We start from the raw sequence: 23322 nt of genomic DNA, 5'->3' as shown, positions 1-23322 counted from the left end.
CTACTTTACTTTCAAGGTACAAAAGCAGATTACAGATATATTTATTAAAAAAATATATACTAAGCACTACTTTGTGCATTGCACTTACAATAAAGTGATAAACAAAACAGACAGGGTTTCTGCCCCCAGGGAGCTTAGTCTGACAAGGGCGGCAGTTCAGCAAATAAATAACTATGTAAATAATTGTCTCACCCTCACGCTAAGTGCTTTGAAGGAAAAGCACAGATATGAAGAGAAAATGAAAGAGAACTATCCCCCATATAGCCAAGCCTAGGCACACCTCCAAATGAGCTGATTCACCAGTCAGTCTGTCTGAAGGGCACTCCCTGTAGCCTCAGGCATCTGTCCGGCCTAACCCAGTCTGGATAGTCTGAGAAGGCTCTCCTGAGAGAGTGACACTTAAGGTAACATGTGAAGAGCAGGAGCTAGCTGGATAAATGGGAGGAAAGGCAAGGCAGGCGATAGGAATACTACGTATGAAAGGTCTGAGGCATTTTTGGGAAAAGAAATGCTAATTTCCTATCAAAGACCATAATAGAAAAGTGGTGCATCTTTCATATTTAAGAAACTTTCCTGCTTTGAGTATTATATTAAGCAATATAATTAAAAACAAATCCTTCTACTCACTGCTTCATATTCCAGTTCTGATAAAAGTCTGAAATGTTCTTTCCCCAATAATAGTAACCTGCTCCTTCCTGTGACTGGACTCACTTCCAGATGAGTAAAATAAAACACTGTGAAGAGCAATCCAAAACTGCTCAAACCAAGGAGGAACTTCCATTTGTTCTTCTTTACGCTTTCTTTAAATAGTTCCTTCTTGTTAGGAGGAAGTGCTTGCCACCATTTCCTTATGCTCCTAGAACAAAAAAGAAAAATTCAAAGTTCCGATAATAGTATCAGCCATATCAAAACGCAATGCCTCACTAGAATTTTATGTCATCAAATACTTCAATTTTTGTGATATATTTCTCTATATAGATGGTTTTCTCAATTTATAAAATTCTTAGCTAAATGATCAAAAAGTAAACAACTATACAGAGCTATAGTTAAAAATTCTAATACTCATTTGAATTTTCTTCAGTTATTTTAAAGGTAAACAAAAATGAGGAGCTTTTTTACAACTACCACGAGTTAACATATATTGGCCATTTACCAGATGCAAAGAATTCTTTTAGCCGTTAAACATAAGTCATCTCATTTAGTCTTCGTAACAGCCCTGTTACAGAGGAGAAAACGGAGACAGAGAGAGAAGTGAAGCAGCTCGTCCAAGGTCATAGATGTAGTAAGAGGAAAACCAGGCAATGTGATTCCAGAGTCTGAGCACTGAACCACCTACGAGGGGATGAGGTGCCCAAACAATCATCTGAGGGGGTTACAGTACAATAAATCTATACCTTTAGTCACCGTTCTCCCCACTGCCCACCTGACTTCCAGCGCAATCTGCCAGTGCCTCAGCAAGGGGCAAGGGAAACCGCCTCAACATTGGTTTTAGAAATAAATTTTGTTCAGTAGCAGAAACTCCACTGTCCCCTCTAGAACATGACAAAGGAGAGGTAAGACGAAGAGCATAAGCACTATAAATAAGGAAATGAGAGATTTTATACACAACATCTGAGGAGTTCCAATTTCTGCGAGGCAACAATACTCTGCTGCTTATCAGCCTCCAGAGACATTTTGACAAGAAGCAAACGTTTTCAATACTGGGACAAAAATTTTTCCCTGTGAGTTCATCTGTGAAATCACAACAAAAATTTAAAATATATACATCATCTCTTGACAAAACTTATTTATAAAGTAACTTCAAGTTATCTTTAAGTGACACACCTGAAATGCCTTTAAAGTGTTTCAACCTAAATAGATTAAACAAACTTTTGAAGTATACTTATTTCCTATTTAAAACTTTATATGACTTATTATTATTTGTTTAAAATGTAGAAAATATCTTCCAAAAGGAAATTTTAGGTAACTTACAATAGTAACAACAACAAAAACAAAGTTAAAAATAAATATTTAAAAAGGATGAAAAAGAGCTATTGGCCCACGAACCTGGGCCAATTTGTGACAAAGATTCTCTCCTCCACCAAACTCTACTCAGGGTCCTCTGAACTCTTTTTCAACTAGTCCTTGACTCTTGGATTTCCATGTTCATTTCTGCATTGTCCAACTTTAGCAAGAATCCTGCTAAGTCAGGTTAGCCAGAATCCCCCATCCTCCACATCTGATCACCCTTGATATCTAACCAGGTGCCTCATCCTTCTTCCGCACCCAAGTGATGTCTGACCCCCCTCACCTGCCTTCAGCAAGTATCCTGCTAGGTGCGTTTAGGCAGATGCTCTCTTCCTCCTGATGGTCCCTGTTAGTAATTTTCCATCCACCAGCCCCTTCTCTGCTTCTCGGCTGTAAAGCCCACTTGCCCATGCTGTATTCAGAATTGACTAGTTCTACAAAGAGGTCTCTCCCCTGCCTCCTCCAACTACAATCCTCCTGAATAAAATCTGCTTTTACTGCTTTAACTATTGTCCAGCGTCGATTTTCTTTGATAGTTGTTACTTAAATTGAAAGCTTTTATAGCTGTATATTTTCTGGGTGTCAATGCCAAATCATAAAGAACATAACAAATTATAGAGTACAAGTTCTCAATTTTTGATAAAAAGAAAATTGGGTTGGTTAATAGAGAAGTAAGAAGAAGGCTAGAATGGATTTCTTCATATCAAACATAAAGCTTTATGAGGAGACAATGCTTAACTTTACCTTCCTTAAATCTTCATGGAGCAAATAAGAGAAAAGAGGATTAATTACATGGGGATTAAATTAATTATAAAGTACTATGTAGCTGTAAAAATATTAATTCTTATAAAAAACTACCAGGAGCAAATAATAAAATTTGTTGTAAAAGAACAGAAAAATAAATATTAAGAGTTAACTTGGCTAGCAGTAAGCCCATTCTTAAAAAAGCAAATTCTTCAGTTTCATGATCCATTGCCTCAAATTCCATAAGCTAAAAAAGACTGTTTGCAAACACTGTTCTCATACATAAGTTATACCAACATTTCCGATTCTTCTTGTAATCATAAAGTCAATCTTTTAAAAGTATCTATACAAGATATATAAGGATAATTTTTTAAAGATCATATTTCTATACTGTAATACAGTAAATTATTATGCAGTAAATTATCTCAAGATTATTAAATCATACATAACAAATCTGAGTAGAACCAAATGTTTATAAACTTAATTTTGAGCTAAATAGGAGAAGGAAATCTAACAAGTTCTCTTTAAAAGTATTGTTTTACAAATATCCTTCAATAAAAAAGTTTATTTTTTTAAAAGAATCTTACCTGCCGACAATGATGGCGAGTAGTTTCTGGACTGGTTTAAGAACGACCAACAAGAGAGGGACGGGAGCAGCCCACAGCCGTGGAGAAGTGTGGAAACACCTGATGTCTCTCCTGGGAAAACAGTTTAGAGGGCGCAGGACTGAAAGAGCAGGAACTAGTACAACTTCTTCTGTTAGCTGCTGTCTTGAAAAAGAGACATTCCGTGTGGTACATTTTTGGGTAATCATCCAAATTTCCTTACTTTTGGTAGTTGAGAGGCATCCTGTTCTTTTTTTAGTAAAAGTCCTACAGTAATGAAAGTTTCCAGGCAGAAAAGTCAACCTATCACACTGATTTACCATACGGTTAATCTGTACTTGATGACAGTCTGGTGAGGCTAGAGCCAGTGTGTTACATCTTCTCCAGCTGGTCAGTAAATTAAATCGGAAGAAAATACAGTTTCTAGTAGCAGACGACAATCCAGAGATGAAGTTCATCCTTCTTTTGCTTGATTATCTGGAACACAAAAAGTAAACTATAAATATCTTTGGAAAATACTTATCTACCAAACTGGGAAAAATAACACTTACGAAACAGGTGTGTCAGCTGTTCTTCCTAAAGGAAGAACACAGCTCTCCCTAAATTACCTTGGGTTTCCACTCACCACCACCACAGCAATGCCTTTCAGCAACACAAACCAAAGAGGTTTTACTTACTTTTTTTTTTACTCTACAAGATGTACTTTAGAAACTTGAATTTTTCTTCTTTTCATTTTTTATTTTAGTTGGGGGGAATCTATTTTTATTCTAACAGCTACATTATTTGAGTAATAAGAAATGGATTAGATAAAAACAGCAGTAAAATTTTATCAATCGTCAGTAACCAGGGGAAAGAAAGATGCAATGGAATGGTAAAATCTAACTTACGAGATATACTTTTTAAAAAACAAATTTGGGGTTGGCCCAATGGCATGGTGGTTAAGTTCGCACACTCTGCTTGGCAGCCCAGGGTGCACAGGTTCGGATCCTGGGCACAGACCTACACAGAGCTCATCAAGCCATGCTGTGGTGGCATCCCACACACAAAATAGAGGAAGACTGGCACAGATGTTAGCTCAGGGATAATCTTCCTCACCAAAAAGAAATAAACAAGTAAAATAAAATATACATTTATTTCTTTCAGACATAATCCTGGCATTCCTGACTGAGATCAAAATGGAGTAAGTGGGACCAGACTTCTCCTCCTACCTGAAACAACTAAAAAACAGACAGAATAAATAAAACAATGGTTTCAACACACTAGACATTAGGCAATGAAGGACAGTGATCCCTGAGAGATAGGAAACAATAAGGTGAGCCCTACGATATGCAGAGAGGGGAAACCTAGGCACAGCCCAATGGTCCCTCTACATCGAAGAGATGAAGCTGGGAGTTCAAGAAGCCCACGGTAGCTAGAGCCCACAGAGCAGAGTACAAGACAGAGCTGCACAGAGAAAGAACCCCAGAGATCGGCAGAGAATCCCTGCCTTGCAGTCAGCCGACTCCTGACCAGGGCACATATATGAGAAAATGCCCTGGAGATGGGAAACAACTGCCTGAAAGAATCAGAGGAACAAGATGCAGGGCTAACACAGGGCAGAGCATAGCGCCTGTTCTCACCCTTCGAGGTGGAAAACCTATTAATTCACAGGGAATTGGGTAGAGGACAGTCATGCATTGCTTAACAAGGGGAATATGTTCTGAGAAATGCGTCATTCAGCAATTTTGTCATTGTGCAAACTTCCAGAGTGCACTTACACAAACCTAGATGGAATAGCGCCTACACAGGTAGACTACATAGTACTAATCTTATGGGACCATTACCGTATACGCGGTCTGTCATTGACTGAAACATCATTATACAGCACCTGACTATAGGGTTTTGCCTCAATATTAGAAAAACTACTCCTAAACTAAAAGTTGCTCTGGCCCTACCTAACAAAGATTAAAAGCAACATTCAAAAAGATCAAACTGTTTCTAAGTAACTTTTCAGCATTCCAGAAAAAACCTCAAGAACAGTTATAAGAATTCAAAAATATCGAGCACTTCACAATGTACAATAACAATTAAAAATTACCAGGCATGCAAGAAGCAGGATATGTGATCCATAATGAGAAGAAATATCAATCAATGGAAACTAACTCCTAAATAACACAAAGGAGAGCACTACAAGACAAGGACATTAAAGTAGTTATTATAACTATAGTCCACATGTTTAAGAAGTTAAAGGAAAACTTGAGCATGTTATGTAGAGACATGAATATACTTTTTAAATAGATCTAGATTGAAGTTTTAGACAAGAAAACTACGTTTTAGATTAAAAAAATACAATGGATGAGATTAACAGCAGATTAGACATTGTATAAAGATGTGTGAACTTGACATACCAATAGAAACCATCCAAAATGAAATGCAAAGAGAAAATAGACTGGAAAAAAATGCTGAGAGCATCACTGAGGTGCAGAGTACCTTCAAGTAGCTTAATATATGTGTAACTGGAGTCCCTGAAAAGGGGGAGAGGGCTGGTAGACAGAAAAAACACTTGAAAAATTAATGGTTAAAATTTTCCAAATTTGATGAAAACTGTAAACCCACAAATCCAAGAAATTTAATGAGCCACACCAACAAGAAACATAAAGGAAACAACTCCAAGATATGTCATAATCAAATTTCTTAAAACTAATGAAGCAGAAAATCTTAAATGACATTTAGATGAATGGATAAATTCTTTGAAAAACACAAATTACAAAAGCTCTTTCAAGGAGAAACAGGTAACATGAAGAGCCCTATTTTTTTTAAATTGAATTTGTAGTTAAAGACATTCCCACAAAGACAGTTCCAGGCACAAACAGCTTCACTGTGGAATACTATCAAACACTTAAAGAAGATTTGGGGAGTGATGTCAGCATCATGGCAGACTGAGTTGCTACCTTTGTGTCACACCTCTAAGTTACAACTAAATGGACGCTCATTAAGAAACACAGGATTCCCTACACAGCACAGGACACCTGAGAGATCCATGAAGCATCTATGCATGCATGCATCTGAAGGTGGGGGGACTGGATCCCTGGGAAGTGGTGGAACTGAGTGAGAGCACCCCTCCCCCTCCCTAGCAGCAGCAATCCAGGTTGTGGGTCCTCACAGTGGCCAGCATGACTGTAAGAAGAGGTGGGTGCAGCCTGGCCGGCACGCAAATGCTTTGGGAGTGTGACCTGGCCTGCAGGAGCACCCACCAGGCAGCAGTGGCCCCACCCATGGGAATACTCTCTACCGAGCGGTAGTGGCTCAACCCCCATGAGGGGCCCCGCCCACCAAGCCCAGCAGCTCAGCCCAACAGTGTGCAAGTACAGAGCCTACTCGCAGAAGAAGGAAAGCGCCCCTCACCTCTCACTTAGCACAGCAGCTCAGCTGGTCCCCTGCCACGCCCAGCGCTGCCACCCACACAAGAATGACCCTCAGACAGAGCACAGAGGCCCTGCCCTGCGCATGCATGCATGACTTGCCAAGTAGCTATAGCCAGGCTGCAAAAATACACAGCAGCCCTCCCAGCACAAGATCCAGCAGATGGGGCAGAATCAGAAAACACAGCTACTGCCCCCCCACAGCAGTGGCTGGAGGAATCTGTGACCTGATACTACCACAAATGCACCAGCAAAGGATCAATTCATCAAACACCATGCAGAACTACAGTAATGCTTCAGAGCAGAAGGAAAATGACAAGTCTCTAGAAACCAATCCTGAACTCACAGAAATTTACAATCCAAATGACACAGAATTCAAAATAGTTATCATAAAGAAACTCTACAAGTTACAAGAAAATCAGAAAGTCAGTTCGATGAGCTCAGGAATAAAATTAACAAGCAGAAGGAATACTTTACCAAAGAGATTGAAGCTCTAAAACAAACACCACCCAATTGATGGAGTGGAGAACCACCCAATTGATGAGATAAAAAATAACCTAGAAACCATAAAATACAGAACTGACACCATAGATGATAGAATTAGTGATTTAGAGGATAGAAATATAGAAATGCTTCAGGTGGAGGAGGAGACAACTAAGATTTTTTAAAAATGAAGAAATTCTTCAAAAAATATCTGACTCAATTAGGAAAAGCAACATAAAGATTATAAGCATTCCAGAGGGAGAAGAGAAGGAGAAAGGAGCAGAGAGCTTGTTCAAAGAAATAATAGCTGAGAACTTCCCAAGCCTGAGGAAGGCACTGGACTTACAAGTACATGAAGCCAACAGAACTCCTAATTACATCGATGCAAAAAGACCTTCTCCAAGGCATATAATATTAAAACTGCCAAAAGTCAATGACAAAGAAATATATATTTAGGGCAGCAAGACAGAAGAAAATAACCTACAAGGGAAAGCCTATCAGACTTCCAGTGGATTTCTCAGCAGAACCCTTACAGGGTAGGAGAGAATGGAATGATATATTCAAAATACTGAAAGACAAAAACTTTCAGCCAAGAATACTCTATCCAGTGAAACTATCCTTCAGATACAATGGAGAAATAAGCTTTCCCAGATAAACGAAAGCTGAGAGAGTTCATAGCCACCAGGCCTGCCTTACAAGAAACATTGAAAGGAGCCCTCCCATCTGAAACTAAAATGCAAAGATTTACAAAACCTGGAGCAAGGAGATAAACAGATAGAATCAGAAAATTGCAGCTTTTTATCAGAATAGGTTAGTAAACACTTAATTGTAACATAAGAAATAGAGGAAAGGAAAGCACCAATAATAACCATAAACACTTCAATTTAGTCACAAACTCACAACAGAAACCGTAATTTGTGACAACTCAGAGGGGAAGAGGTAAGAGATGGAGCCTGCTTGGGATAATGGAGACAAAGCCTATTAGAAAATGGACTATCTCATCTATGAGATCTTTTATACAAACCTCATGGCAACCACTAAACAAAAAATCAGAGCAGAGCCACAAATCATAAATAAAGAGAAAACTGAGAAAACTATCACAGAAAACCATCAAACTGAAATGGCAGGCAGAAATACAAGGGAAGAGAAACAATGGAAATATAGAACAACCAGAAAATAAGAGATAAAATGGCAGTATTAAGCCCTCATATATCAATAATAACTCTAAATGTAAATAGATTGAATTATGCAATCAAAAGACACAGAGTGGCTAGATGGATTAAAAAACAAGACCCAACATTATTCTGCCTCCAGGAAAGGTCTTTAAGACAAACATAGGTTCAGAGCAAAGGAGTGGAAGATGATACTCTAAGCAAATGACAACCAAAAGAAAGCAGGTGTTGCCATACTTATATAAGACAAAGCAGACTTCAAGAAAAAGAAGACAGTAAGAGACAAAGAGGAATAGTATATAATGATAAAAGGGACATTCCACCAAGAGAACATAACACTTATATATGCACCTAACACAGGAGCACCAAAGTATATAAAGCAACTACTAACAGACTTAAAGGAAGAAACTGACAGTAACACAGTTATAATAGTGGACCTCGACAGCTCACTTACATCAATGGATAGATCATCCAGACAGAAAGTCAACAAGCAAAGAGTGGCCTTATATGAAACACTAGACCAGATGGAATTAACAGATATATACAGAACATTCCATCCAAAAACAGCAGAACACACATTCTTCTCAAGTGCACATGGAACATTCTCAAAGATAGACCATTTCTTGGGAAACGAGGCAAGCCTCAATAAACTTATGATGATTGAAATAACATCAAGCATCTTTTCTGACCACGATGCTATAAAACTAGAAATCAAATATAAGAAAAAAGATGAGAAAGTCACAAATATGTGGAGACTAAACAACAAGCCACTGAGCAACCAATGGATCAATGAAGAAATCAAAGGAAAAATTTTTAAAAAATACCTGGAGACAAATGCAAATAAAAACATAACATACCAACTCTTATGCGATGCAGGCAAAACAGTACTAAAAGAGAAATTTATAGCAATACAGGCCTACCTCAACAAGGAGAAAAATCTCAAGTAAGTTATCTTAAACCTCACCTAACGGAACTAGAAAAAGAAGAACAAAGCCTCAAGTCAGCAGAATGAGGGAAATAATAAAAATTACAGCAGAAATAAATGACATAGAGACTAAAAATACAACAAAAAGGATCAATGAAACAAAGAGCTGGTTCTTTGAGAAGACAAACAAAACTGACAAACCTTAGCCAGACTCACAAGAAAAAAAAGAGAAGGCTCAAATAAGTGAAATTAAAAATGAAAGAGGAGAAAGGACAATGGATATGACAGAAATACAAAGGATTACAAGAGAATACTATGAAAAACTATACGCCAATAAATTGGATAACCTAGGAGAAATGGATAAATTCTTAGACTCATACAACCTCTCAAAACTGAACAAGAAGAAATACAGAATCTGAATAGACCAATAACAAGTAAAGAGATTGAAAGAGTAATCAAAAACCTCCAAAAAACAAAAGTCCAGGACCAGATGGCTTCTCTGGAGAATTCTACCAAACACTCAAAGATTTAATACCTATCCTTCTCAAACTATTCCAAAAACTGAAGAAGATGGGATACTTCCTAACTCATTCTATGAGGCCAACATTACCCTGATACCAAAACTAGACAAGAACAACAGAAGAAAGAAGGAAAGCTACAAGCCAATATTGCTGATGAACACAGATGCAAACATCCTCAACAAAATACTGGCAAATCGAACAGAGCAATACATTGAAAGGATCATACACCATGATCAAGTGGGATTTATGCCAGAGACACAGGGATGGTTCAACATCCACAAATCAATCAATGTGATACACCACATTAACAAAATGAGGAATAAAAACCACGTGATCATCTCAATAGATGTAGAGAAAGCATTTGACAAGATCCAACGCCATTTATGATAAAAACTCTCAATAAAATGGGTATAGAAGGAAAGCACCTCAACATAATAAAGGCCACATATGACAAACTCATAGCCAACATCATGCTTAACAGTGAAAAACTGAAAGCCACCCCTCTGAAAACAGGAACGAGACAAGGGTGCCCACTCTTGCCACTCCTATTCAACATAGTACTGGAGGTTCTAACTAGAGCAACTAGGCAAGGAAAAGAAACAAAAGGCATCCAAATTGCAAAGGAAGAAGCAAAACTCTCACTGTTTGTGGATGACACGATTCTATACATAGAAAACCCTAAAGAATCCACCAGATATATTAGGAGCAATCAATAACTACAGCAAAGTTGCAGGGTACAAATTCAGCTCACAAAAATCAGCTGCATTTCTATACACTAATAACAAACTAGCAGAAAGAGAAGTCAAGAAGACAATCACATTTACAATCACAACAAAAAGAATAAAATACCTAGGAATAAACTTAACCAATGAGGCGAAAGACCTATACATTGAAAACTATAAGACATTACTGAAAGAAATCAAAGAAGACATAAAGAAATGGAAAGATATTCTATGCTCATGGATTGGAAGAATAAACATAGTTAAAATGTCCATATTACCTAAAGCAATCTACAGATTCAGGACAATCCCAATCAGAACCTCAATGGCATTCTTCACAGAAATGGAACAAAGAATCCTAAAATTTATATGGAACAACAAAAGACTCTGGATAGCCAAAGCAATTGTGAGAAAAAAGAACAAAGCTGGAGCCATCATAATCCCTGACTTCAAAATATACAACAAAGCTATAGTAATCAAAACAGCATGGTACTGGCACCAAAACAGACACATGGATCAACAGAACAGCATCAAGAGCCCAGAAATAAAACCACACATCTACGGACGGATAGTTTTCAACAAGGGCGCCAAGAACAATGGAGAAAGGAAAGTTTCTTCAATAAATGGCATTGGGAAAACTAAACAGCCACATGCAAAAGAATGAAAGTAGACAATTATCTCACACCATACACAAAAACTAACTCAAAATAGATTAAAGACTTGAATGTAAGACCTGAAACCGTGAAACTTCTAGAAGAAAACATAGGCAGTATGCTCTTCGATATGTCTTTTTTTTTTTTTTTGAGGAAGATTAGCCCTGAGCTAACTACTGCCAATCCTCCTCTTACTGAGGAAGCCTGGCCCTGAGCTAACATCCATGCCCATCTTCCTCTATTTTATATGTGGGACGCCTACCACAACATGGCTTTTGCCAAGCAGTGCCATGTCCACACCTGGGATCCAAACCGGTGAACCCCAGGCCACCAAGAAGTGGAACATGGGAACTTAACCACTGAGCCACCAGGCTGGCCCCGATTGATATCAGTCTTAGCAGCATATTTTCAAGTACTACGTCTGACTGGGCAAGGGAAACAAACAATATAAAAAAATAAACAAATGATACTACATCAAACTAAAAGGCTTCTGCACAGCAAAGAAAACCATCAGCAAAATGAAAAGCAACCCACAAACTGGGAGAAAATATTTGCAAATCATATATCCAACAAGGGGTTACTTTCCAAAATATATAAAGAACTCATATAACTCAACAATAAAAAAACAAACAACCAGATCAAAAAATAAGCAAAGGATATGAACAGACATTTTTCCCAAGAAGATATACAGATGGCCAACAGGCACATGAAGGGATGTTGATCACTAACTATTAGAGAAATGCAAATCAAAACCACAATGAGATATCACCTTACACCTGTCAGAATAGCTATAATTAACAAGATAAAAAATAACAACTGTTGGAGAGGATGTGGAGAAAAGGGAACCCTCATACACTGCTGGTAGGGATGTAAACTGGTGCAGCCACTATGGAAAACAGCATGAAGATTTCTCAAAAAATTAACAATAGAAATATCATGAAGTCTAGCTATCCCACTATCTTATATTTATCCAAAGAACGTGAAATCAACAATACAAAGAGATTTATGCACCCCTATGTTCACTGCAGCATTATTCACAATAGCCAAGACATGGAAGCAACTCAGTGTCCTTCAACTGAGAAATGGATACAGAAGATGTCATATCTATATACAATGGAATGCTACTCAGCCATGAAAAAAGACAAAATCGTCTCATTTGCAACAACATGGATGGACCTCGAGGGTATTATGTTAAGCAAAATAAGCCAGACAGAGAAAGACAAACACCATACGATTTCACTCATATGTGGAATATAAACAAATACATGGACAAGGAGAACAGATTAGTGGTTATCAAAGGGGAAGTGGGTGGGAGATAAGCAAAAGGGTAAAGGGGTACATATATATGGTGACAGATAAAAACTAGACTATTGGTAGTGAGCACGATGCAGCCTATCCAGAAACTGATATACAATAATGTTCATCTGAAATTACACAATGTTATAAACCAATGTGAAAAAAAAAGAAAAAGATTTAATAATTCTATACAAGCTCTGCCACGAAATTAAAACGGAAGGAATAGTTTGCAACTCAATCCATGAAGACTGGCATCGCCCTGACATGAAACCCAGAAAAAAAAATAACAAAAAGACCATAGAGTAATGTCCTTTTACATCCTCCTATCTATATCATGAACATAGATACAAAAATTCTTAACAATATTTTAGAAAATCTAATTCAACAATATATAAAAAGGACAATACATCATGACGAAGTGAGGTTTGTCCCAGGAATCCAAGGCTGATTAAACAACACAAATCAGTCAATGTAATTCATCCTACTAACAGACTGAAAGAGAAACACTGCATGATCATCTCTATAGATACAGAAAAAGCATCTGATAAAATCTAACATGCACCCCTGATAAAAACTCTCAGTAGTAGGACACGTGTGGAAAACCTATAGCCAACAGCATATTTCTTCATGAAACACTACACTTTCCTGTTAAGATCAGGACCAAGGCAAGATGTCTGTTCTCACCACTTCTATTCAACATTGTACTAGAGATCCTAGTCAGTGCACCAGAATCAAATAAATAAATAAAAAACTAACTAAATAAATAGCATCCAGACAAGAAATAAAGAAGTAAAATAGAATGAATTTAGTAACTTGGCAGTGTACAAGAGCAATATACAAAAACAATTTTATTTCTATATACTAGCAGGTGACAGAAGCCAGACTCTACTCCCCACAAAAAGTACACACTCTATGATTCCAGCTCTATAATATAAACTGTGGAAAATGCAAACTAATTTATAGTTAACAGAGAGATCAGTGATCGCCTGACGATGGGGACGTAAAGAGGGGCAAGGGGAGGAGTACGAAGTTTCAGGGGTAATGACTATGTTCAGTATCTTGAGTGGGTTGCTGGTTTCACAAGAGTACACATAAGTCAAAACTTATACTGCACAGTTTAAATGTGTACAATTTATTGTATATCAATGACACATCAATTCAGCTATTTTTAAAAGATACTAAAAAGAGACAGCAACCAAATGCAACGCATGAACTCTGATTAGATCCTAGCTTGGAAGAAAAAAATCAGCTTTAGAAGACAGCTGGGACTACCGGGGGAATTTGAATATGGATTTGTCTTTAGGTTACTTTAGGTAACTGTTGCTTATTTTCTTAGGTGACAATGATATTGTGGTTATGTAAGTGAATATTTTATGCCTGAGATATTTGCTAAAATATCTCATGAAGAACAAAACTTCAAATTGTATAGCAAATGTACACACACGTACGTATCCACACAGAGGACATAAAGCCAACACAGTAAAACATGAACAAGCATTGTACCTAAGTGGTGGTTATATATGTGTTCATTATATCTTTTTTCAATTTTTCTAAATATTTCAAAATCTTCATAATAAAGGTTAGGGAAAAAATATATGTCTAACTTAACCTAGGCTAACACAATATTACCTTCAAAGATGCTTCAGAACAAATAAAGAATAAAGCAATAAAAAACGTAATAAAAAAGTAAATTTTAAATAAATTTTAAAAAAGCAAGAAGTACAAACAAAACCTTTGCAAAAGAAGTGGATCTACAGAAAAGACAACGAGATCACAGTGTGGAGAGAAAGTAGGAGACCATGACGCCTCAGAGAGAGGTGCTGGGGGAGACGCTCACCTTCCTGGTTCCCAAGAGTCTGCTGTACTTCCTACACTTAATTGACCTTCATGAGCTTTTACTTCGTTCCTAAAATAATTTCCTCTCTTCAAAGAGTGTATTTTGCAAATAAATGATCACTGACTTAAGAGGTTACATGGTATAAAACAGTTACACATTTGTATACAAGCTGATAACACTTTAATATTTCACACGTTGTTTATTGGAACTAGCTGAGGGTTCCTTCCATACTCTGCAAAGCCAAATTCCCACTTTTCAACAATGAATCAATTTCAGATAATACAAGATTATCTCTACCATGACTTTAGCATCCAAAAAGCTATCAGCTCACATTAAATCAGTCATGAAAATTCTTCCTCCTCAATGTCTCAATCTAGCCTTTCCTGGGCTCTGTTGCCTTGGGGTGTCAATTACTATACACCCTCCAATCTCTCTGCCTTATTTCACCACCAACCCTACCCCTCCAGTTCATCCTCCCAAAGCAGAGCTAAAGCACTCTAAAATGCAAATCTGACAATGGAATCCTACTCCCGCAACTCACACGAAGTCCTACATTGCTAAATACCACGCAGTCATTTAAAAAATGGGGATTTGCGTAATGACAAGAAAGAGGCAAATTTAAAAAATAACAAAAATGCTATTTTGCAAAAATTCTGTATGTCAATGATAGCAAACTCTAATGCGTAAAGCAGCACTGCCGAGCAGAACTTTCTACAATGATGGAAATGTTCTATATCTGAACCATCCAATATGGTAGCTCCTACATGTGGCCAAGGAGCCCTGGAAATGTGGCTCCTGCAACTGAGCAAAAGAATTTTTAATTAACTTAATTTAATAAATTTAAAACTAAATGGCGACATCAACTAGTGGCTACTATATTGAAGAGGGCAGGTTTGTAAGGTCAAGGCAGGGGACCATCAGCAAAGCCATACTGATGTAAACGCAGACTCATGCCCATGTAAAGCAGATGCAACAAGTATAATGGAATTCAGGTTTAGCGCTGCCAAAGTTTCACTTTTTTCAATGAAAGCCAGAAATTCAGACTTAATGTGAAAGTTATCAATTTAAAAATGTTGGCAACCAACTCAAAAAAACCCTTTTTAACCACCCTGACCAAACAAACATACAAAGACCCCATTCAGTTTTTGATCTCTGAATTATGTTATTCACTCATTCATTAAATATTTACTAAGTGTCTACTGCATACCATTCTGGATGCTAGCGATACCACAGAAAACAAAAGACAAAACTCTCTACCCAATTTGCAAAAATAGTAATGCTAAAATGCGCTAGCATATACTAATATAAATCTAAAGAAATATACACCAAACTATTCACTGAAGTTATTTTTGGTGGCAGGATGGTGGCTCTAAGGGATTTAGTATTTCCATCTTATATATGTCTGTGTTTAAATTTTTACATGATACATTATTACTTTTTTAAGCCCCCAAACCAATAACGGCAACTATTGTTGTACTTTCCATTGGTTTCCATAGGCCTCAGTAAACTCCTTCATATGGCAGACCAGGCCCCTCACAGCACTGCCTCCTACTGTTTCCCCAGGCACCTCGCCCAAACGCTCCTTCCCCACTCCTAAGCTCCAGACCCACTGACTGACTGACACCTCTCAGAAAAGAAAAGCTCTTATCTCTACGTCTGGGTACATCTATTTACACTCTGCTTTTTAGCTCTGCTTTTAGCTCTGCTCATAGGCCAAGCAAACTCTTGCTCATCTCTCATGACCTACGTGAAATTTTTAAAAACTATTCTGACACAGAAGGTATGAGCAGAGCCCCAAACACTGTATGTATATAAGTAAAAACATCATCATTTATATCACTGACAATCAAGTGTCACTTAGAACAGAAATAGTGGCTGACATTTTGTAACCTCTGGTTTATCCTTAAGAAAAGGTGAAAAATGGGAGAAGAAATCTATTTATACATTTTCCACGAGCCAATCACTAGACTACACAGAGCATAAGAATCAGGGCTGAGAGCTCCTTCAGAGAACCGCAGCAGGTCAACGAACAGCGGGCAGACTGCCAGGACTACTAAATGAATGATGCGAGGAAATTAAACAATTTGATTGCTAGCCTCTAAGAACATGTCGGATCCTTAATTCTTTAAGTACCATCTCCGAATGAGCAAGGACAGCACTCACAGCTGAAGCCCGGAATGCAGCGTTAACAAAGCTGCTGAAAAATAACTATTTCTTCTCTAGCTTCTATGGAAACAGATGTCAGATTGGCAAAAATAGGACACGTACTTTAAAATAATCATTCGAGCAAAGTACATACATGATGGAAGTCTTAAAAAAAGAAACTGGAAGGCGACCAACTTGGTTCTCAAGCTTCCAAACGTCAGACTGCACCCCTCACCGCGACGAGGCGACAGCGTGAACGAAACCCTTTTGGGGTGGGTTTTGGTCGGAGTCACTACAATCGATCCATCCCTGAATTCCAAAGGGGGCATTCCCGTCTCCCCGGAGTAAGACGTCCCTGAGGACCGCATGGCACAATAAAACTGTCGCTCCATCTTGCACAGGCAAGTGATGTTATTTAAATAGTATAAAAAGTGATTCTTGTAGACAAGTTTTTGAAGAGATTATTAACATTCCCCAGAACCGTTCAGAAAGGAAACTTTACATTCTTCACTGCCAGGTTTAAGGAGGAAAACTCCCATTCCCTCTACTTTGAGCGTGAGGCATAAGAGAGGGGCGGCCCCTCAGGATGCTCTAAGAGGCGGCGTCCAGCATGAGGGGCTGGGGGCCACCAGCCCGCGCTGAGGAGCCGCCGCGAGAAAGCAAGGCGGAGGGACAAGACGGCGACGCGGAAGGGATGGGGCGGGGACGTGGAAGGGACGCGGGGGCATCCGCCGTCCACCGCGAGGCCGGAGGGCACGACGCTTCTGTTCTCAGACCCCAGCCTGCCCGTCGCCCCGCCCCCAGGCCGCGCCACCCCTCCCGCCCGTCCCCACGGCCCCCGCCTCGCCCCTGGCCCCCGCAGCCCCCTCCACCCCACGCTCGCACCTGGCCCTCCCCTCGGCCCGGCTCCCCGCGGAAAGGAGAGGACAGGAGCCCGCACGGACCCCCAAAGCGGCAGAGCGTGGCAACGCCTCCGGGTCGCCCGCGCAGGCGCACGCCCACCGCGCCCCGCCGCGCCCCGCCCCTCGCGCCCGCGCAGGCGCACGCCCACGCCGCCACGCCGCGCTCCGCCCCTCGCACCCGCGCAGGCGCACGCCGCCGAGCCGCGCTCCGCCCGGCGGGTCGTCACGGCGCCGTTCTCCCGCGGGAGTGGCTGCGCGGACCGCGGCCTCTGCGGCCGGAGGAGGGGCGTGGCTGCTGGCCGGCGCGCGTCGTTCCTCCGACGTCCTGGAGCCAGACTAGGCGGCGCTGGGGTCTCTGGAGCGGGATCCAGCTAGGCCGCGCCCGCCGAAAGCAGAGAGGCGCGGGGCCCGCCGGAGTTCGGGGGTCTTGTGCTGAAGATGCGCTGCTGGAAGCCGACCCTGGAGCTCGAGAGCGCGGCTGTCACGTGACCTCTAGAGCGGCGCTGTGGAGAAAGGTGATGGATGACCTGAGGCTCCGGAAGCTAGCTGAAAATAGCTGGCAGCGAAGCGAGGTGTGCAGTTCGCTTCATTCATTCCACCAGACGGTGTTTGTTGACCACCAACTGCGTTCTAGGTGCCGGGGGTGCGGGGGTGAACAAGACAGGCCGACTTCCATAGAGCTTGCAGCACAGCAGGACAGGCGGACAACAGGCAAGTCACCGAGTAAGTAAACGAGGTATCAGATACTGATATGATTCCATATTAGTTAGTTATTTTTATATTTATAGCCTGTGCCCAATGAAAAACATCTTGAAGGTTGTAAACACTATGAACAATTTTAGGTATCACCTTTAGAGGCTTTATAAGTAATTCTTTTTCTTTTCCCTCGCTTGTGTGTATGTCATAATTTGCCTTTTACTTTGAGAGGACTATCTTGGCAGACCCCTGACCACTGATTCCCAAAAAATTGAAGAGGCAGATCTTCATGAGGTTATCTCCCACCGTCTAAAGTACATGTGTCTTACGAAGGTTTCCAGTGTACTGGCCACCCCTTGTTCACCCTACCTGATGAGCAGATGTCATCAATGTAACAGATAAGTGTGATGTTCTTGGGATGTCCAGGTTACTCAGATCTTTTGGACTGTATTGTGACAGCTGGAACGGTGTGATCAGGGCTACCACATGGTTAGGTCTGCGATAGTCTGTAAGTCATTCTCCTGGTTTCTGAAGGGGTCAGGCTGGCAAATTAAATAGAAATATGACAGTGATGAGCACAGTCCCTGCTCTAGGTCTTTACCCATTACGTTAATTTCCAACATCGTCCCCTCATCCCCTTGAATGAAATAGTGTTATTGACTTATTATCTCAACCTGGTAGAGAAGGGACAGTTTCACAGGCTTTCACTAGTCTTCCTCACCATGAGAACCCAAGGCCAAGGACCAAATGTGGAGCTGGTTCCAACCACCCGATATATACTTCCAATTATGTACTCAGGGACTGGGGAAATGCCCACTGGCTGGGTCTGTGGCCTCATGGACCCACTGCAAGCTAGAAGTTGTCCAGGACTCTGCTTATCACCTGAACCCCATAAGCCTCCACTCTTCAGAGGGGCCATGATAACACACTGGGTTTCTGGGTAAGAAGATCCTTTCTGACCCTGTGGAATGTCTGGAAATTCCTCTTTCCCCAGCATAGACTTAGCTGAGGAAATGGTCATCGGCTGTAGAGTAATCATTGCAGTAAGTACTTGTTCCAGTGTTGCAGCATCCTTCATCCTAGGGACCCAGCCACCTCTTCAGTCACACCTCTTCAGTGTGGTCTGGGTCTGAAAATTGACTCAGATCTGAGAATTGAGCAAAGAGCACGATGTTTTATTGGGGCACCCACACTCAGACTCCTGCTCCTCCATTCCTGCCTACTTCTGGTTGTAGGTGTTAAGCAGTACTCTGTTCCCTGCCCATCTGTTTTTCCCGTAGGGACACCTTGGATGTTAAATACCTCCAAAATCCTGTGCAGATCGAGCCCCCTAGGCTGTGCCTCTGCCCTGCCAGCTGTGATTGCAGCCTCCAGGCTCCTTGCGGTTAGAGCTACTACTACCTGGCTTCTCTTACTTTAGGATTCTCTTATCCCCCAGATATTGTGGAGCCCAGCCCTGTGATTGCTTCTCTTCCCACCATCCCTGGTTCTCCTCTGACCGTGCATTCCCATTGCCGTTGTATGTTGTCTGACCTTTGGGCTTCCCACAGAACATAACCCTATGTTTGGTCTTCCGGCTCCACACAATAAATCATTCCAGCAAGCCCACTTCCCTCAGGCCCTTCTTTCTTTCCTCTACAGTCTGACACATTAGTTCACCGGCTCTCCTCCCTAGATGATATTTCCCTTGGCTAAAGATACCTGCCTCATCCAAGAATGTGCCTTCTCCCCAGGGACAGTGCACATTCAATGACCGATTAACCTGGGAGTACACAGGCCTGACCCCTGTCCTTCAGTTGAAGACAACCCTGCAGGGCCGTCCCAGCTCCAGAGCTCTCCGTGGGATTGGCAGAGAGGGCCCACTTGTCCCCCTGCCCACTCCTCTGTCCCTCCGTCCCACTAGGTGTTAGCCCTGCACACAGACTTATCTCAGAGTCTATTTCCAGGGAAGCCAACCTAAGGCTACTCAGTTTTCTCCAGAAATGGAAGCTGCTTTGATTTAGAAAGACTTTCATTTACACCTTCTCGAGGAAGTACTCGAAGCTGAATCCTGAGTTAAAGGAAAGACTAACAATGAAGAATTATGAGGCATGACTTGTTTTATTTATTTATTTTGAGGAAGAGCAGCCCTGAGGTCACATCTGCTGCCAGTCCTCCTCTTTTTGTTGAAGAAGACTGGCCCTGAGCTATCATCCATGCCCATCTTCCTCTACTTTATATGTGGAACGCCTACCACAGCACAACTTGCCATGTCCGCACCCAGGACTCGAACAGACGAACCCCGGGCCGCCGAAGCAGAACGTGCGCACTTATCACTGCACGGCCGGGCCGGCCCCCGCCTGACTTGTTTGAGATCTAGGAGTAGACAGAAGCTCAAACACAGACTCTCTGCTGTTCTAGACGCAGGTTGAGAGCCCAGTGAGAGGGCACAGGATTTGACGAGGGTCTCATCTTTGCCAGGTTGCAGTGGATGGGCGGTACCTTGACTGGAAGGGGCCTTTCGTTTTGAATGTGTGCCAGGCATGACTCTTCCAGATGTTGGGAATGACTGCTTCTGGATCTGAAATCACCCCAACACAGATAATTGCAGCATCTTCATTTGCATATTCTACTCCAACAAAAATTAGCTCAGCATTTTCTTACATGTTTGGCTTCTTTTACTTTTTCTGTCATCACAGCCCTTCTTCCCACATAACATAAACAGCATGCCGTTTAGTTTTCTTTTTTTTTGGCCTGAAGCGAGTGGTCACACAAAGTTCTCGTGGTTTTTTTTTAGAAATTGCCCCCTGGACTGTTACGGCTCTAGCTTGCTGACTGCTCTGCCTGCCTCCCATCTCATTCCTATTGTCTAAACAGCAGCCACCTGGACCCAGTTCCTGAAGTTGGGGCCCAAGATGATTCAAGACGGCTCAGCGAGCTCCAGCTGGGCCCAAGAGGAAGGCCACAGCTTGGACACATCCTTGCTCACTCCCCAGAGACTGGTTCCAGTGAGGACTTCCTAAGAGTCACTGCAAACTATTGCTCAAGTGAAATATTAATACCACGGAAAAGCAAAACAAAAAGAGAAAAGTACTCCTAACCCCACTGCCCAAAGATAATCACTGTTAACATTTTGATGTGTAACCCTCTTGAAATGCAAGATTAGCATTACTTTAAAATTTAAAACTTTGATAGGATGAGATGCTTCTCACTGTCGCTTTAATATGCATTTCTTTGATTCCTAACAATGGAAACACATTTTCATGCTTATATGCCATTTGGATTTCTGCTTTAGCAAATTACTTGTTTGTGCCCTTAACCCATTTTTTAATAAAATACTCATTTTTATCTTATTGACTTATAAAAATATTTTATATAATATTTAAGAACTGTCTGTTGTTTATGTAGTAGCATATTCTCCGACAGAAATTAGCTCAGCGTTTTCTTACATGTTTGACTTCCTTTGCTTTTTGATTGACATTTGTTTTTCAACTTTGTTAATTCATGTATGTTTATGTAATTTTTAAAATTTTGCTATAGACAAATCTATCCATCTTTTCATTGTGGTTTCTGCCTTTAAGGTCATATTTACATTCTGTCTCAATCGCAAGATTGTATATTTACCAATATTTTCTTCTGCTATTTAATGCCTTTTACTTTCTTAAATCTTTAATCTACCGAGAATTTATTTCACTGTAAGGTAGGAAGAAAAATGTAACCTAAAGTGTTTTCTGAATCAGTGAAGCTTTTGCAGAAGACACGCGCATGCGCCCTTGCCATGGTGAGGCCACCAAGGTCACCGCTCTCCCAGCAGTTTATTGAATAACCCCTCCCTTGCTGACCGACTGGAAGCGTCACTTTTGTTACATGCTAAATTCTCATAAATAGCCATGTCTGTTCTGGACTTTCTCTTTTGTTCCTTTGTCTGTCCTGGCACTACGTAATTCTAATTACTCTAACTTTACAATATAGATCTTATTTTCAGATATTTACTGGCTCTTCTTACACATTTGACCTACAAGATGAACTTTAGAACTATTTTTCAAGTCCTCCCCACCAAAAAAGGGAATGGGGTTTTCGTTTTATTAGTGCTGCTGTTTTTAAACTTAGATTAATTTGGGGGACACATAGCTCTGCAGTGTGGACTCTGTTGCTCCAGGAAACCAACAGGTGTCTCCATTTATCTAGGGCTTCTTTTATGCCTCTCCATAAAGTTTTACTGTTTGCTTATATAGGTCAAAGGAGTTTATTTTTTAAAGGAATTATAAACTTTGACTTCTCAGGATTACAAAATCTCAGAGATGGAAGAGACCTAAAAATCACTTCCTCGCCCCACCCAGTGTGTTGCTGAGTCCCTGCTCTCCAACAACCAAAGATACAGGGTGTATTGTGGTGTGTTTTTTAACACAATGACATTATACTATGTATATTTTCTGTGATTTCCAGTTTGTCACTTGAACAGTAGGTCTTGGAGAAATTTCTATATCAGTGCATATAGATTAACTTAATCCATTTTAATCACTACATGGTGATCTATGGAAATGATACTGTACCATTTAATTTATCGCTCCCCTGTTTATGGACATTTTAGCTATTTCTATTGTTTTGCTGTTATGAATAACTCAGCTTAAACCTTGAACCCTAACTAAAATCAAATTCCCCCAAATTCTAGAGCACACAACCACTGCCTTCAAAGTCCCCCGCCCCAAAATCACCACCAGGTGGCACGTGCCTGTTTGAAGAAAGGCATGTCTTTGGCTTTCCACAGTGTCCTTCAGTTCTGTCCAAGAAATGTTTATTGAACATGCATTATATGGTAAGCCCTGGACTTTTAAAATACACTGATTTCAATATAATAAAGAAGTTCATTTATTCAAAAATACTTCTGGAGTACGCATTATGTGCCAGGCACTGTGTAGGTCTGAGGTTCCAAGGAAAGTTAACAAGACCCTTCTTCTGAACTCCAGCAATTCCCAAAATAAAATATGGGTCATTACGTCATGGTACCCATTTATTTCTAAGCCCCAGATAATTCTTCGTCCGTTAGACCAGTAGACCAGGCCTCAGATTCTCAAATAATTCGGACACCACCTTAAATTTGTTGTGAGATTTCCATGCTTACGTTCCCCTGCTCTTGCACAGGCTGTTCTTTCTGTGTGGGATGCTGTCTAATTTGTACTTCCCTCAGAAAGAGAGCCTGAGACAAGGATTCCAATGCAAGTAATTTATTGGGGAGG

At 40.6% G+C, this 23322-nt stretch overlaps 2 protein-coding genes across 5 annotated transcripts in view; one reads left to right on the top strand and one right to left on the bottom strand.

Moving 5' to 3' along the window:
• OMA1 (OMA1 zinc metallopeptidase) overlaps positions 1-17509 on the bottom strand; it is a 99393-nt gene extending 81884 nt beyond the window's left edge. For all 4 annotated transcript variants that reach the window (XR_006888755.1, XM_046662684.1, XM_046662687.1 and 1 more), the window contains exons 1-3: positions 17394-17509; positions 3339-3833; positions 628-856 (exon numbers count right to left, since the gene is read on the bottom strand). Coding sequence is in view for 3 of the 4 variants with exons in the window: in XM_046662684.1 (XP_046518640.1) it covers positions 628-856; positions 3339-3814 (705 nt within the window). In the remaining variant the exon portion in view is untranslated. The remainder of the gene's footprint in view (positions 1-627; positions 857-3338; positions 3834-17393) is intronic.
• Positions 17119-23021, top strand: LOC124239167 (serine/arginine repetitive matrix protein 1-like). The gene is made up of 2 exons (XM_046660612.1): positions 17119-18133; positions 20963-23021. Exons 1-2 carry the CDS (start codon positions 17119-17121, stop codon positions 21106-21108), a joined length of 1161 nt encoding a protein of 386 aa, XP_046516568.1. The 3' UTR covers positions 21109-23021.
• Positions 23022-23322: the final 301 nt, after the last annotated feature.

This window comes from Equus quagga, chromosome 5, assembly GCF_021613505.1.
Source record: "Equus quagga isolate Etosha38 chromosome 5, UCLA_HA_Equagga_1.0, whole genome shotgun sequence".
Lineage (NCBI taxonomy): Eukaryota > Metazoa > Chordata > Mammalia > Perissodactyla > Equidae > Equus > Equus quagga.
The sequence above is the reverse complement of the archived record's forward strand: the minus strand, read 5'-3'. Positions and strand labels throughout refer to the sequence as shown.

Excerpts from the sequence above, each read along its gene's own strand:
- LOC124239167 (XM_046660612.1), top strand. The coding sequence starts at position 17,119 with ATGAGGGGCTGGGGGCCACCAGCCCGCGCTGAGGAGCCGCCGCGAGAA. Across the intron at positions 18,134-20,962 it reads GACAACAGGCAAGTCACCGA|CAGCCACCTGGACCCAGTTC; the intron begins GTAAGTAAACGA and ends TTGTCTAAACAG.